At 37.4% G+C, this 16740-nt stretch overlaps 1 protein-coding gene across 3 annotated transcripts in view; it reads left to right on the top strand.

Annotated features, from left to right (window-relative positions):
* Window positions 1–5579: 5579 nt before the first annotated feature.
* The window catches only part of VPS41 (VPS41 subunit of HOPS complex), a 107250-nt gene continuing 96089 nt past the window's right edge, over window positions 5580–16740 (top strand). The window contains exons 1-2 of one of the 3 annotated variants that reach the window (XM_064667983.1): window positions 5580–5656; window positions 10024–10062. In XM_064667983.1, coding sequence (XP_064524053.1) covers window positions 5636–5656; window positions 10024–10062 — 60 coding nt within the window. In that variant the 5' untranslated portion in view covers window positions 5580–5635. Of the gene's footprint in view, window positions 5657–10023; window positions 10063–16740 lie in introns of those variants that run through there. The other 2 variants (XM_064667973.1, XM_064667990.1) reach the window with 2 other exon arrangements.

The raw sequence follows: 16740 nt of genomic DNA, 5'->3' as shown, positions 1-16740 counted from the left end.
AAAAACAAACATTAATGCTGCCTTAAAAAGATGAAACTAATGAAAAACCAGCAAGGAGGAACATATAAATGTGAAGTGGAAACTCTTAAAGGAATAATGAGGACTCTATAACAAGACAGCAAAACATAAAATATCCTTGAGGAAGACATGAAAGCATTTATTTTAAGTATATGTGTGTATATATATATATATATATATATATATGGACTTTGATCTTTATGTTTTGTTTCAAAGAGAAAAAAATCAGTGGCAGTAACTTAAATTTGTAAATTTGTAAAGTAAAACCTAGGAATCGTAACAAAATAGAAGGAGCACAAAAAAAAAAAGCCAACCTTAGAAGAATTAAAGACAAGAAGTGTTTTAATTCTTTTAGGAAGGGGAAGGAATCCTATAAGTGGAATCACAGCTGTAAATGGTAGAGTTATTCACAATAATGAAATAAATATAAAAGACATTAATATGTTTCATTAGTTTAAAGTAATAGAGCCATGTCCCACCAAGCACAAATTAAGAGATATGGTAACAGATTTGAGGTATAGCAAGTAGGATGTAAAACATGTGAAGCAATCAGGGGCATCTTTCTATCTGACTTAACAAATAACTAAGAATTGATTTAATGTTAGGATACAAGTACTCACATGTGGAACGGAAATCTTTTAATACAGAACTTCCAAAAGTTGCTGACGGATGATGCCATGGTGGACATAATGGAGTGGCTCAAAGCTGAGGTAAGGCAAACTTAAATTTGCCATAGGGATAAGAAAAACCCCTTATGTACCAAGTCCTGCATTATTAGACCTAAGGGGTGCTTATCAAACCTGGTAGGACAGCCACAGCAGAGCAGCTTAAAACAGGAAAAAAGAAAGATCTTCTTTAAGTGGCAGGCAGGTGGCTTTTTGGTTTCATTATCTTAAGAGACTTTGGAGGCAAGCAGGACCAGCAGGTCCAAATGAGACAAATTCATCAATAGCAGGTTCACTAACAGATGGCAAAAGGGCTGTGCCTTCTATCATCCCTAATTCTATTCCAGTAGATGCTAAGGTAAGACAAGGAAGTGGAGCTCAGTACATGCTCTCCCCAAACAGCATCTCTTATCACCACCATTGAAGATCAAGCACTAAATTATATGGACCACTGTTCTGACTGCTTCTTTTGCATTCTATATTTTTCTACCAGTGAGTAAAACTGCCCTTGAAATGACTTACCAGAAATACAGGGATTGGAAATGTGTGATTGGAAATGTTATGTCAAGGTATGTTTTTTTTTTTAAAAAAGGTACAAAGAACTAATTTAGGTATATCTCATGGCCCGTGTTAGGAAGGAGTTCAGATTAAATCACAGAGCTATTCCTGTCTGGCTTCATAATCTACAAATCTATGGAATTTTCTTACAGTATAATAATTTTTCCATTTCAGACTTGCTCCTTCTCTACAAATCCCTTTATACATTTAACTATAAAGTTTTTAAGACAGTCCCTTACTTTATTTATAGTCCTTGTTTACCTTTAATAAATGGATAATTGTACTGGCTTTATGTTGTTTACTCTTCTTCAAATTTTTTTATCTTCTTTGTATACTCAGCACAAGAAGGTATCTTTCAGTAAAGCCTGCCTGAGAGTGAAGACAAAGGAAGGGAGCAGAAGAAACCCAGACAGGGAGGGAGGGTCAGAGGAAGACAGAAAAGACTAAGTAAAACACTATTCCTGAAGGATTTGAAAATAATTCACTGTATTTTGAAAAAGTCTTTAAATCTCAGGAAATAAAGATCAACCATTTTAAAGGTTGATAAACTATTCATAATAACCTTTCTGATATTGCTCATTTTTATAAAAATAGCTGATCATTTAAATTTAATTTAAATACCCTGCAGTGGTGGGACATAGTGGTAATGAATACCTCTATTTCTTACCTTGTCTTTTTGGTGATATTCCAAATTAAACAGCAGTCATCTTTAGTGCCAATTGAAGACGGCATTTACTATGATACCCACATGGTACTCTAGGTTTTACATTTATCATTGAAAAGTTTTTATAGTCGTTGCTCCTATACTTATTTCAGTAAGAAATATTGTAAACAAATTTTAGAGAGGGATTACGAAGAAAAAAGTAAACAACTGCAAAATGATATAATGCTAGCAAGTGAAATAGGATTGTTTTTAAAGGATTGTTCCTGAACATATTCAGGATTATAATTATGTAAGCTCTAGTACAAATCGAAAGTATCTTCACAGAAATAATTCTTTGATCACAAGGGGGAAAAAAAAGAAAAGACTTTGCAAATTTATTTCTACAAACAATCAGAAAGAGGAAAATCTTTGAACTTCTATTGTATTGTCAGCATTAGCTATGTTTTATCCAGTATAGTGTTTTTAAATGCTATTAACTTAGAGACAACCCTGCTTTTTTTTTTTTTACTGAAGAAGTGGTGGTGAGAGTGGCGAGAGATAATTCACCTGAACATTTTGTTGGATGAATCAGTCCTACTTGAAAGCAACTGAGAGCTCTTAGAGACTGAAATACAGTAATATACCAATTGGCGTGGATACTGCTACTTCTTATGTTTCACAGTGGTCAGGGAGAAAGTGTGTTAAAGCAAGAGATAAAAATTCTAACTATTTGAAATCTGAATGTTGGTCAAGATCCAGGTTTCAATGCTAATTCTGTTTTCTATGGCGAAAAATAAACCAGAAATTCCCGACAGACTTGAATTTCTAAAATTCAAACTGAATAGAGTTATCAGCATCCTGTTAGAAATGTCCTGCAGAATTCCTATCAGCTGGAAGCTCTGCATTAAAATAGGCAGTAAGAACATTAAAGCCATCATGGTATGGTCAAAATATTTATATAAAGACTTGTGAAGGGTGTTATTTTTGGTGAACCAAGTTAAAACTAAATGATAAAGTAGAGCCAGCCCATCACGCAAGATGGATCAGAGCCAAAATGCTCTACCTAAAAATCTCGCCAGGAATCCCAAACCTATACCTCTAGTAGAACTGACTTAATCCAAACTTCAGTTCTGTGTGCTGGCAGACACAGAGAGACTAGGTTTTAAGGCTAGGACAGAACATTTACTTCCCTTAGGCAGTGCTGTATTTTCCACTTATGCTGAACTACACTTTAGCTGGGATGTTCTCAGGCCCAAATCTGTAGGATGCTGAGTATTTAGTGGGAGGTACTGAAAGACTTTAAAACCTAGTGATGTCATTTCTTCTTGATGGCTTTCAGCACTCCTGGAGGATGGGTGTGGGAGGGGTGGCAGAATCAGATGTCGACATATTAAATTTTCCTGACACAATAAAACCCCATAATTACGGCAGATTGAATTCGTACCTTAAGTGTAAACAAGAAAAGAATTAGTTTTGCACCATTCTGCCGGAAATAAGCAGCACCCTGTAAGTAAATCACATTGTTTATACCACTTATTCTGTGTGCAGTGAAAACAAGCACAGCTGTTTCTTGACTGCTCTGTTTGTAAAAAATGAACAAATGTGCACTGTTAGCTGTTATAATAGCAAAGTTTACAAGATCTGCCATCCTTTTCCTTACACTGTTTTTCTTGGTACTTAAAAGGTCTGTTATTAATGTTCACTCCAGTTTAAAAAGTGCCACAAAATACCTCTGTTGATGTCAAAACAAAACAAAACAAAACAAAACAAAAAAAAAAGGAAAAAAAAGGAAAAAGAAAAAGAAAAAAAAAAGAAAATGAACCCTGAAACCCAAAAGCCCTATTGAGGTTTTATTTTACCCTGAAAGTAGGAAAAAAATGTATCTGGCAAAATTTCCTTTCACGAGATATACACAGTTTCAAGTACCAGGTAATATACATTGTGCATTACATATTACAGGACAAATCCTGGCTCCATTGTCAGCAAGGATATATTTTTTCATTGATATAAATAGGACTGAAATTCAAGAAGGCTCAAAAGGGACTGGAATGAGTAAGCATTCTGGGTAAACCACACAGCTGTCAGCAAACACTTCTTACAGTCTCATATTTAAGTTTATTAAGTGTCATCTTGAAATCAGTTAATTCTTGCCAACAAGGTTCTTCTGAGGACCACACATGTCTGACACATGGGAATCTACTTCTCATTTCCAGCCTAAATGCACTGAAAATAGCTGATACCTATTTGATCTCATATCTTTTACTTTAATAGCTGTCTTTCCTCTTCAGCTCTTTTTTATTTCTAGACTAGAGAAGCTAAGTCCTTTTTATCAGTCTTCTGCAACAGAATACACCCTAAACTTCTGTGATACTTTTAGTGGTCCTTTGGCCCCTTCCAGTTTCAATTTATCTTTTTTGTAACAAATGTGACTTGAAATTTACCATTATACCCAGGTGTGGTCTCAACAATATTTTGTACAGTGGCAGCCAAACATCTCGTTCTCTGTAGATGACAAGGCCAAGATGACATTTACATGCTTCTTCGCCATGGTACTTTGATAGTCCATAAAGATATTTTCTAATGTCATTTGCAAATTAAACATATTCAGGATAGCAATTTCCATACATTCTTGCACTGAAACTGGTAACTCTGATAGCTGTCTCTCACCCCAGTGTAAACCTTTCAGTGTGATTTTAAAGGACAATTCTAGCTCATCTCAGTCAAAATTCTGGCAATTATTTTCTAAAGGTATGGCAATTATATACATGATTTTAATATCGAAGGTGATAACGCTCTGTAATTAATTGTTTGTCCTTACAGTCTTGCACTGTGGTATTATAAGATTTCTATTTTACTGCCAAAGGTGAACTGCATATTTTTAAATTCTTGGGTTTGATTCCAAGGGCACATTAACACCGTAGCTCCACCTGAGATTTTAAATAGCTCCAGTGGCAAAACCCAAGTGATAAAAAGTTCTGCCTATTGCTCTTTAGCTTTGGTTAGACTTTTAATATATATAAAAAATGTAATTTAGGTGCAAGCAAGGCATTCAAGTCTTGTTTTATGCTTTTAAAAAACAAAATACAGCAGCTTCTAGAATTGTAGAAGATATTTAGGCTTTCTGAAATCCTCCTCCTGACACTGAGGTGTGTGTGCCATTTCAAAATTGAGAAATTAAGTAAAAAGTATGAAGAGAAGCTGCTACACATCTCACCAGAGGATCTAATGGAAAGGGGAGCTGTGCTCGAGCAAGTGATGCTCGGATGGGTGACAATAAATGGGCCTGGTCCGGGAGCACTGGCAGTCGAAGCACAGCAGTGACAGCAGGCATGGAACGCTGCCAGTGCTCTTGGCTTCAGCTACACCCAGACCCTCGCTAACCAAGGGCCAGCTCATCAGTCACCACAGGGGCCACCTTCCATCTCACCACAGCTGGGCATACCATGAAGTTGGGAGACCTGACAGAATCAACGGAATTCAACTTAAAAAAAGCATCTCACAGCTAAGGAGAGCAGAAAGACAACATGGCTGTGCTGCCCGTGGAGCCCAGCCTTGTTTCTGTCCTCAGTTCAGGTTGTAAGGCATCGCCACCATACCTCAGCTGGGCTGACGAAGGAAAAAAGGAGGGGATGGGGAAAAAAAAAAAAAAAAAAAAAAGAGGAGAACATCCCTACCCCCGAAACTACATTTCCCAGAGTGCCTCCTCCGCGTCGGTTTCCTGCCCCTCACATGACAGCGGCCCGGCTGCGCCATGGCGGAAGCCGAGGAGAAGGTAGAGCTTGTCGGTGCCCTGTGGCCGCAGCGACGCGGAGCGGGGCGGCCGGAGCGTGGGGCCGGGGCGGCTCATGGGAGTGGAGGGACAGCGCGTGTGAGAGGGAGCAGAGGCCGAGGCCGTAAGCCCGCCCTGAGAGCGTAGGGCCGGCGGCGGGGCGATCCTTCTGGCTATCCTCGCTGCGCCGGGGCGCAGGAGAGAAGATGGAGGCGGCGGAACCTGGATCTGGCCGGGAGGGAAGGTTTAGAAGTGTAGCTGGCGCCGCTGTGGAGCCAAGGTTAAAGAACTGGAGGGTTTGCCTACCAAGGGACATGGGTGACATGACCAAGTTAATTTCAACTGGGGATTTTTCTCCTGCGACAAAACTTGAGGAGTTTGGTGCTGGCGATTTGTGGTTTCCTAAAGGAGATGTTCTCCTAAAGCTCCCTGTGCCTAGATCGCTCCTTCCCAAGGAAAGAAAAAAAAAAAAGGAAGTAAAGCAAGAAGTGCAGTTGCCGGCCCTTTCACAAATGTTCTCAGTGTTTCTTTGCTGAGCCAGAACTTGGACAGACAGCTAACCTGTGGGATGTTTGTCTTGTCTCGAATACCTAAAGGAGGGAGAGTTTTAGAATTACTCCAAGAGAATTGGCCTAAATTAGAGATTGACAGGTCGTTTCCACCTTCCCTGCTGTCGGGGTTTTGTTGGGAGGGGTTGGATTCCTTACAGGAGGCTTCTTTCCCAGGATTGGTACGTTTTTAAGTGTGGCAGCCTTTGAAAGAGTTCTCAGGATAAAACTAACTCTTGACAAGTCTTCTTTAATAAGAGATTAAACTAGCTTGTGTTTTGCTCTCTTTGGACTATGGTGGGAAACTTACCTTATTTGTTTATTTCCTCTGGGGAGCGTGCCCATCTCTTTTGGAAGGGATGTATCCGTTGTGCATGTGTGTTTCTTTAAAACTCGAGTTCTGTGGCTTTCCCCTTCCGTCAGCTTTAAGTTATTTAGGCATCAAATGCCTAAATATATATATAGATGGCATTTGATATTTGTAAAGGCAGGGAAGGGAAAACCCTATATCCACCATATTGGAAAGCCCACTTAAGAATTTATTGAGAAGTTATGTTGGACCTGTTTAAATGAAATATAATAATGGTAGGAGATTACTTCACATTTCTGTGGTTTCCTCATCTGCGTTCCCTTTCCCCATTCTTAGGCTACTTGAAAAACAGCATTTGCCAGCTGGCTGAAGTGCAGCTGGCTGATTTTCCCCTGGAGTCTGAGACCTACCAGTGACAGTTATTCCTACATGATTTAGGATTCTAGTTGTCTACAAATCCCTGTTAAGGGATTTTCTTTTTTCACAGTTATAAGGCTATTAAAAAGTAGAAGTGGGGGATAATCTTCTCAGTTCATGTATTTGGAGGGAAGAGAAAGGAACCTAACAAAACTCCAGGGCAATCATAACTACAGTTTACTGTTCCAATTTGCCTAAGTGGGAGAACGTAGGGAAAAAGCTTTTCATCATAAGTTGCTAGCAAAGTGGGTTAGTAGATAAGTGTCAATTCTAAGCACCTTCAGCTAAGTTCTTGTCAGGGAACATATAAGGTTTCTGCATTTCTTTCCTAAGCCAAGGCTCCCTCTGAATTTTTGCATGTTATTTTCTGCAGTTAAACACAAAGGCCATGCAGCATTTACCTTTATTTGTGTGCCTTTTATGAAATTTAGTATCTGGGGTTGTAGTGCCTTGTGAATACAGTAGGGATACCAGAGTAGATGTCCTAAATAAAAATAGATTGATATTTGCTTAGTTTACACGGTTTGATTATTGGAATCAACTTCTGGTGTGCCCTGATTTGGTAGGCCAGTGTTTTCCAGGAATGCCTTTGCACATAACTGCTTACAGCTCAGTTAAGTGACTCAGGTGGGTGTAAGTATCAGCTGCTGTCTCAGCAGGTGGGCTGTTAACTCCTCCCTGCAGGTGTGTTGGTCTGCCTGCATGGTGTTAGATTGTGAGCTCATCCTGAAAATTTGTAACTGGCTTTACATGCATTTCTGTTCTCCTGAATAGCCAAAGCAATTGGAACCATAAGGGGTGGATGTATGTGGTGTAGCTGCACTAGAAAGTCTCATGTCCCAGCAAAAATGTTACTTGCTGCATCATAGAATCATAGAATCAGCCGGCTTGGAAAAGATCTCTCAGATCATCAAGTCCAACCGTTGATCCAGCGCTGCCGTGGTTACTAGACTATGGCACTAAGTGCCATATCCAGTCCCATCTTAAAAACCTCCAGGGACCAAGAACCCACACTTTCCTGGGCAGCCCATTCCAATGCCTGTTTACCCTCTCTGTAAAGAATTTCTTCCTAATATCCAACCTAAACCTCCCCTGGCACAGCTTAAGACTATGTCCTCTTATCTCACTGATAGCTACCTGGGAGAAGACTCCAATGCCCACCTGGCTACAACGTCCTTTCAGGTGGTTGTAGAGAGTGATGAGTGTCCCCTGAGCATCCTCTTTTCCAGGCTGAACAACCCCAGCTCCCTCAGCCTCTCCTCACAGGACTTGTGTTCAAGTCCCTTCACCAGCCTTGTTGCTTTTCTCTGCACCTTCTCCAGCACCTCGACATCCTTCCTGAACTGAGGGGCTGAGAACTGTAATTGCTTAATTTGTTTGGGAGAGCTGATTTAAGTTACTTTTTAAAAAAAAATTATTACAAACTATATGAATTATATCCATGTATCAAAACAGTAGTGCTAATAGTTTTGATTTATTAAGGAGTTGAGGAGGCAACTCCTGGTATTCAAGAGAAAAAGTCAGTTTTTTTATTAGGAATGGGGTGATAGTTTGCATTAGACTTTGTGTGTTACTCTAGCCTATCCAATAGGCTGGCAACATTACACCACAATGCTTAGTTCTGTCCTGATTTGGTTATTGTTAAGTAGAATTTAAGATGCACAAAGATTCTATGTAACAAACTTCTAATTTCCTGAAAGGTGACTACAGGTTGTGATTAGAGACTGGGAGACTGACAGACAAATAGTTGTACGTGCAAAGTCAAACCTAAATTTGAAAGGATGCCAGGATTTTACTCCATCTTCCCTTGAGTCCCATGTTCTTCATACTTGCAATTTCCCAACTCATGTCTCAAGTATAGACTACACAGATAACCTTTCTATGGGATATGTGGTTTAGAGGTGGGCCTGGCTGTAGTGAGTAAAATGGAGGAAACAGATGTCAGTAGTCATGGTAACATTGTGCACTAAGCTTCCGGTGGCAAGTAGAGGTGCTGCTTTTCTTCTGTCCCGTCTGCTGTGATGTATTATGGGCACCAAGATGAGCCCTCACTAATGCAAAGGAGATATTTGCTTTTTGCCTAGAGTTCACAATCAGGGGATTTAAGAAACATGTAAAATAAATAAATAAATGTGACAAACAAAAAATTATACTGGTTGTCAGTGCATTCAGTTTTTTTCCCTTTCCATTTTTCTCTAAGCTGTTGGTAACAGTGTCTTTTTTTTTTTTTGTCTTCTCTGGTGAAATTCTGTACCTGTTAATCTTACTGTCCAAAGACCACATCATAAGATTTGAAATGCTGCCCTCTCTCTAGCTTGTTCTTTGTTTATATCATATTTTATTGTTGAAATGCTTACATTCACTGCCAGTGTATTAGTTGTAATTGTTTATTGCTATTGATAAAGATAAATACGTTAAGTAAATCTCCATTTTGCTGACCTCTTTGAGGAGGCATTGCATCAGCAGATTTTCTCAGTGAACAGATGAGACATGAGCAGGAGTTAACTTACAAAATTTTTTTTGTAGGATAGTAAGAATCATTGTCTTGCCAGAGAGAGATGTTTTAAAGGTACAGTTGTTTCAAAGGCAGGAGAAAGCCATATGTCTTGCACTGACATGGGGTGAAAAGGAGAAAGTCATTAAATGCTGGATTTCTGTGGAAAATAGTTTGAAATTATTTAAGTTTAAAATAAGCCTATTAAAAGCTGTGTAGTTGAATAGCAAAGCTAGTTTATGGATAACTGGAGAATGCCTTGAAGGTCAAGACCTGGGCAGTTTCTTTACAAAACTTACTACCACTTCTGGAAGGGGGGAAGCTATCACAGAGACAGATTCTCAGATGATTCAATCACTCTTTTAGGGTAACTGACAGCAGTGTCACAATCAACTGCTGCCCCTGAGTATCTGTGGCATGTGAATGCAAGCGCAAGAACAAACTGGGTACGAATGGACAGGATGGAAACTAAACTTTGAGTTGCTTTTGCTTTGTCTTTTGTGTCTTAATCAAGGATTAAAAGTACTTTTAAAAAGGGAAATACTGCTCAGTTATGTGTGTACTTATCTAATTACCCCTTTGTCCTTTTTGTCCTTTTCAGGAAACCAGGTCGAATGAGGAATCAACAGATGAATCTGAGGTAACCCTGCTTAAAATGCTTCACACTTGAGTCTGTGTCAGTGCTAGTTTTTTGTCTGTATGGAGGGAAAAATACTACCTCATTATTTGCTTTTAGAAGTTTGACCAGTATTATGTAGCAAGGAATATTAGTCTGGGCTTAAATTAGTAAAACAAAGCTGTGATTTGCTATTAGAAGCTTCTTTATCTTTAAAATAACCCCCACAATTGCCCCATGACAGTAACATGAGTTATGTTGGGGACAAATTCAAGTGTATGCACTTCTGTTTTGATGAAATGAAAATTTGTCAGTAAAATTATATATGCAGTAATACTACACTGAGGTAGTTACTGTGTTAATACCTTCACAGTCTAGACTTAATCATGTCCTATAGACTCTGTTCTTGAGATGATATACTGTCAAAAATTGTCTCATGATCTGGCGAAGTCTGCCTACCCTGCTGTAGGTGATGGAAATGGGGGGCTGAGGGAGAAGAGAAGAAGGGAGCTGCAGAGGGTTCAAGAATTTGTCCCTGAACAGTAATGTACTAACTCCAAACCTGCCATCATTGAAGGAACCATAAAAAATCTAGAAAGAGGTAATTGACATCAGGTGGTCTTGGATGGCTACAAGAAGGAAGAAATAAGGGTGGCTGAGCAGCTTCAGTTGTGGCCACCAGGAAAGACAGATGACACAGAGAAGTAGCTATTACCTTGACAGAGTATTTTCACCCATTATGTATTGAAGTCAAAGTGACTCATAGACTTACAAAACTTCGATGACCTTGCTGTTTGGAAGATTTTCTATTCTTTACTTAGGGACAAATCTTCATGCTTGACATCTGGGTTTAAGCACTAAGCAGGCAGAAGTCTTAATTTCCGTGCCAGTGAATACTGCAGAGACTGTAGTGGTGGATTCCGAAAAAATCTTTTTGCAGAGGATGGTGACTTTTTTTCTTGTGGAATAATTTTTTTCTCTCTGCCATTCATGAGTGTCAGTGGCACTGTAGGGCATTACTAGTGAGAAGCAGGGGTTTCTTTGGCCCTTTATGATTGCTATGTGGAACAGCTGCCTGCACCAGACTTTTTTGCCCAGTGTGAAATGCTTTCATTCTGGATAGTGCTTTGTGATGTGAAGTGCACACAGACAATCACTGGGCAACAACTCAGTATTTAGTAGAATAGTAATATTTTCAAGGCTTGACATTCACAGGATAGTGAACACAGATACCTATTTGTTTCTTTCTTTAAAGTCGATTGCAAGTGAAAACTTGGTTTAGTGGCATTTTTAATGGCCTTTCAACATTGCAGCTGGTAGTAAATAAGTATTTAGAGCAGAATTAATCATAAATGTTGGTGGGGTTTTATTAGTTTTTAGCTTAAGTAAAAATAGGCATCATAAAACTTTCACAAAATTGAAAGTCCTAAAATTTCAACTAGACCTTTGTTCAAGTCGATGTCTATTTTTAACGTTAATTTCACGTGAAGGAAATTTATATATTGAGAATGTAGATGTTGGATCAAAAGAACAATTGTCATTCTAATGTCTGTGAAAATGCTTTTCATTAATTGTCTTTGAGTATTAAGTCCAGTCTGTAGTGTCTTGAGCATCAGTAGGTGGTTGATGAAATGAAACTCGTTAGACTATTTATAATAATCATTCAGATATAACCAAAAATAGTGGTAAAAGCACAAAATATAAATGTTCTTGGTGCTTGCTTATATGACATATGGTCAGAGATAAGATCAAATTGATGGCTTTACTCTTAGCTCTTGTGATCATAAAATTCTAATTACTTTTTTGGCGTGGCCCATAGTTTGAATAATCAGGGATGGATTTTATTGTGGTGGTACTGGAATCCTGAAGCCTTTTGTCTAGTTTTACCGATTAGAAAATACTGTATTTATGGCATGGACTTCGTGGGCATCTTACCATAGTAATAAGATTTTTTACGTATACAATTGCTCTTGCACTTAATTTAAATTCTTCCTATAAAATTGAATATTGTTCCTAGTGATTTCAAAGGGTACATGACACATATCCAACTTACATTATAGAAGTATTTTGTATTATGGAGGAATGCAATATTAAAATTCCTGATTTTGAGTAAATGATGTTCCTGTCTGAACTGGATGTGTAAACAAAATATGGATTTTTTTTCCTGATGTTTTTATGCTGCTGTGCCATTATCTTAGTAAAGAATCATAGACTGATTCTGTTTCATGCAGCAACTCTCTTACTATCATTCTTTTAGTAGCTTCTAGCAAATAAGATACTAATTCTGTTTTTCTACCTGCTTGATTTGTTTTGAATGACAGGCTCTTTAACAAATGCCGGGATGCTTATTTGCACAGCCTTGGTGGTAGAGCTTAATAGTAAGCTTCAAATGTGAGAGTCTGCAAAAATTGACTGTCTTGAATGTATGTCATCTAAAAGCTTGTCATTGTGAGTTTGGTTCCAGCTCTTGCTCCCTAGGAAATTGAGTATCTAAGGCTGTGTAAGTATTTAATACTTTTCAGCTGTTTAAGTCAGAATGTGTAAAATGCAAAGGTATTAATTAGCAGAGATGGTGCATTTGTTCAGATGTTAAGTAGATCTTTCAGTGTAGAATAGTTGTAGCTACTTGTAAGACTTGTAGAACTTGTAGCACTTGTAGAATTGCAATAGGTCTTTCCTGGTAACTACAGTACAATTGACACTTTTCTTTCATATTCTTATATATGATATGGGTTATTATGAGCTTTTTCCCTTCTTATAGACAGACCGCTATATATTAGTCCATGATATGGTGAGGAAACCGTATATCTAACAGTCTTTTAATTCTTAGGAGAAAACCTACTTGTTTTGCTAAGTAATTCTACTGGACTTCTTTTTTCTTTTTGTATCTTCTGGCTTTAGGCATTTGGTTTTGGTGGTTTTGGAGGTTTTTTGTTTGTTTTTATTGTTTTTTTTAAATTGTGCTTCAGAAGTATATTTGCTTTATTTCTCCCAACCTTGTCTAATCATCAGATATGCTAGATTTGGGGCTGAATTTGAGCAGGTTTGTTTGGCTGAAAAGTCCTTGTACAATGTAGTTTCATGACCTTATGTAATTTTATTCTACAGGACCTTAAGCTACATGTTTGGACTGTCACATTTGATGAGATCTTAAAAATAGACAGCAAAGTAATCTGACTTTTGGCTATTTATAAACTGTAGAGGAAAAGAAAAATCTTCATAAATTATGTACAGCCTGAATCTATTTTCAAATTATTCTTCCTTGCAATATGTCTGTTTCTGTAAAATTTTACAATTTTTTCAATTGAGCTGCTTTTTGTCAGACAGATACTTGTATTTTGCCAGCTAATTAGCAAAAGATGATGCTAATAATTGTATAAGTAAGTAGTTAAGCTTTCTTCAGTATCAATTGAATGAGGTGTGCAATATGGGATGTGCAGTGGTATTTTTCTTGCATTTACGTTGATGTTGCTGCTCAGCTTGTAATTTTGTCTTTGAAAGTTTTGCTTGTAATCAGAGAACCCTATTATATTACAGAATGGACTGTTGTGGAGTGATTTACTGATTTAAACAAATTTTATTTTAATTTAAAACAAGTGATCTTTTTAAATTTTAAACAAGGAATAATTAGAGTACAGTAGTGCACACAACAGCATGTAGTGTGAAGTGCACCCATGAATCACTTGCATTATCTGAAGAGAGGAACTGATTTTGTATCTCTTAATTCAAAAGAGAGCTTATTAAAGAGCCAAATTGAGTCAACATTCACTATGTTACTCTATGAAATCTTGTGAGATCAGGTGAGTGTTATTTTTGTTTTCACTATATATGTAGTGTAAAAAACATTCCCATTGAGACTTAAATTGTAGCCATAAAGGCATATGTTGCACCCTCGAAAACTGCTAGTCTGCTTAAATTAGTAATAGGTTTTTTGCATGTGGCAGAAAAATATTTGGAACTACTCCTCATGGTTCTGGGACCTACAGCTTCTGTCTCTACCTCAGACCTCATGTACATGTTAACTATGCTCTGCTTCTTTCTTGCCAGTCTGCCCCTCACACTCCACTAAGGTGAGAAGAGAGTGTTTCAAGCTCCCCCTTCATTTGGGTACTGATAAAATTAAAATAATCATGTATCAAAACCTTTCTACTTGAGGAGGGAATCAAAGCTAAGTTACCATCCTGGAATTGGCTCAAAAATTTTCTGCTCCTTTCTGATTTACCATTGGGGCCATGAGCAGATTGCCCTGGTGCAGTATGTAACTTTTTTACAGGAAGCACCTTTTCAAGAATGGTGAATTCCAAATGTCCCTGGAATAATAAAATGAGTGCTATATCCCAAGAAGTGATCCTTGATTATGTAAGGAGTTTTACCGATTTTTTTTTTTTGAAATTTTTTTGTTTGTAATTGTTTGCCTGTTGAACTAAACCACCAAGAAAAGCCATGTGGGTGCAGATGGTAATATTCTGCAAAGAGTTATTAAAATAATATTTTTTAAAAAAATTGCATTAATATTTGCATTCCTGCTTTTTTGCTAGATAACATGAATGTATTAGCCATCAGTATTGCATACATTTCTGTTCTACCACTTCCATTTTTATATGGCCTCTTCTTAACTTTTTTTTTTTCTTCTTTGATCACTGTTACCCTGTGAAAGGGGCATGTTTGTTCATTTAGTTTATTCTTCAGTTATTTAGATACTGTATTAAAAATTTCTACAAGAGTTTGTAGAGAGAAAAGTGTTGTAGAAATTTTTGGTTAATCCAGTGCTCAAACAATTTATGATGGTTTAGAAATATCCATGTTTGATACACTTTTACGACTGAAATTGGTTGTGGTTTTGTTCTTTAAGGTTTAGAAAACTGATCAGAGCAGAAACACAATTAAGAAACATGTAAACATTAAAAAGACACAACTAAAAAGCCTTGATATTTTCTTTTGCTTTTCATTGCACTCCAGATTTTAGCCTTGTAGATTGGGTCTGGATTAGGTCAAAGCAATTAAATCATTTCAAGTAAATAAAGCATCTGGTAAAAAAGCTCCTTTTCACAGTATATTTCCATCAAAATGTTCTCTTAACATACAGTGTGGAGCATTGGGCTGGAAGAGGTAAGCTCTTCTGTGGATAGTAGCTTTTGAAGGGGCATCACCACTGATGATTGAAAAGTAGATTTGGCTACTGTACCTCAGTCCAAGTTGCCTTTTTTTGTCTCCTGTCTGATGTTTTCCAAAGTTCTTCTTTTCATCACGCCTTTTTTTCTTATTATTGAATAGTTCTACACTAGGTTATTTTAAAAATGTATAATGAGAGAAAAAAATCTCAAAAAGCGTATTCTCTAACATTCCTGAGCAATCTGGAGAAAGATTGCTTCTCTCTGCGTGGCTTTAAATGAAATTGTCCTTTTAAATGGGGAGAATGGAAGGAAAAGTTACATAAATTTCAAATAGAAAGTTCTTCTCCCTATTGATGAGAAAATGTATCATGCAAATAATTTATCAATTTGAGTCAGTAGGACGAGCATAGTAAATTATTTATTGAAGTTTAAATGGAATATTTTCATACATTAATTTGAAAAACAAGTTTGCAGTGACTAGTAACTAACATTATAATATACATCGTTAGAGGATTGACTTACAGGAAAAAACGGATTATTGCTATATTCTTTTAAGATGTTCTGTTTCGGAATGAAAATTAGATACTTCATTTAATGAGGTATTAATATTAACCAGAAGTGCCTGTTCTATCTGTGTGTTGTTGAATACATAAAAAGTAAAAATGCTGCTGTGCCTGCTACATAAATTTAATGCAATTGCAAAGCTACCGTTAGCAGATTATGGAGATGTGGTTTTTCCAAAGCACTAAATATATTCATCTGGGTGGAATAACAGCCTAGGATGGAAAAAAGAAAGTAGCAGGGAGATTCAGCTCTTCCCCTGTGGTGGGAAGGTGAACTTTAAAAAGTGCTATTCCTAAAACTTCACTGTCGTGTTTTCATATGCAGTAGATCACAGGGTGGCAACTGGGCTGCTTGAGTAGTGTCCACAGGGGAAACAAATGTTTGCCCAAATTCCTTGCTCAGCAAAAGGAAAGTACAAGTAGAAATGCATAGCTTCATTGAGATTTGAACTATGCTTGGATTTTTCTGTGCTGGAATTGGAATTGGATTTGGACATGGAAGATAAAACAGCCTATCCTGTGCCGCCTCTATATAGTGCACTTGGTGTGGATGGACTGATTCTGTGCTTTTGAACACTGAAGTGGGTTTTAAAGTTTTTGGGTGTTCTTTGTCATGCATAAAACTACCAGTAAAATAAATTGATGGAAATTGAAATGAAACCAAATTGTACTATATGGACCTTTTTACTACTTCTTTTGTTTTGTTTTGTTTTGTTTTTTAACATGCCATTTATGATTACTCACGTGCAGTATGTCATCTGTGTATTAGTTACGCTTCACAACTTGGCTGGTGCCCAGCTCCTTCAAACCTGTAAGACTGAATCTTCGATTGCTGTTGTGCAAATATAGTGTAATGTTCTGTAGGCCACAACAGTTTTTGAGGAAATAAAATGCTCTCTGCTTTGGCTTTCATCTGTGTGTTATTTCATACTGTAAATACAGCTCATTTTGATACATATGCACAGGCAGCCATATCATCTTAATTCCTTGCTCCTGGTGTATATCTGCATTTTCCCACGGTATTA

This window comes from Pseudopipra pipra, chromosome 1, assembly GCF_036250125.1.
Source record: "Pseudopipra pipra isolate bDixPip1 chromosome 1, bDixPip1.hap1, whole genome shotgun sequence".
Lineage (NCBI taxonomy): Eukaryota > Metazoa > Chordata > Aves > Passeriformes > Pipridae > Pseudopipra > Pseudopipra pipra.
This window is presented reverse-complemented; position numbering and strand designations above follow the sequence as displayed.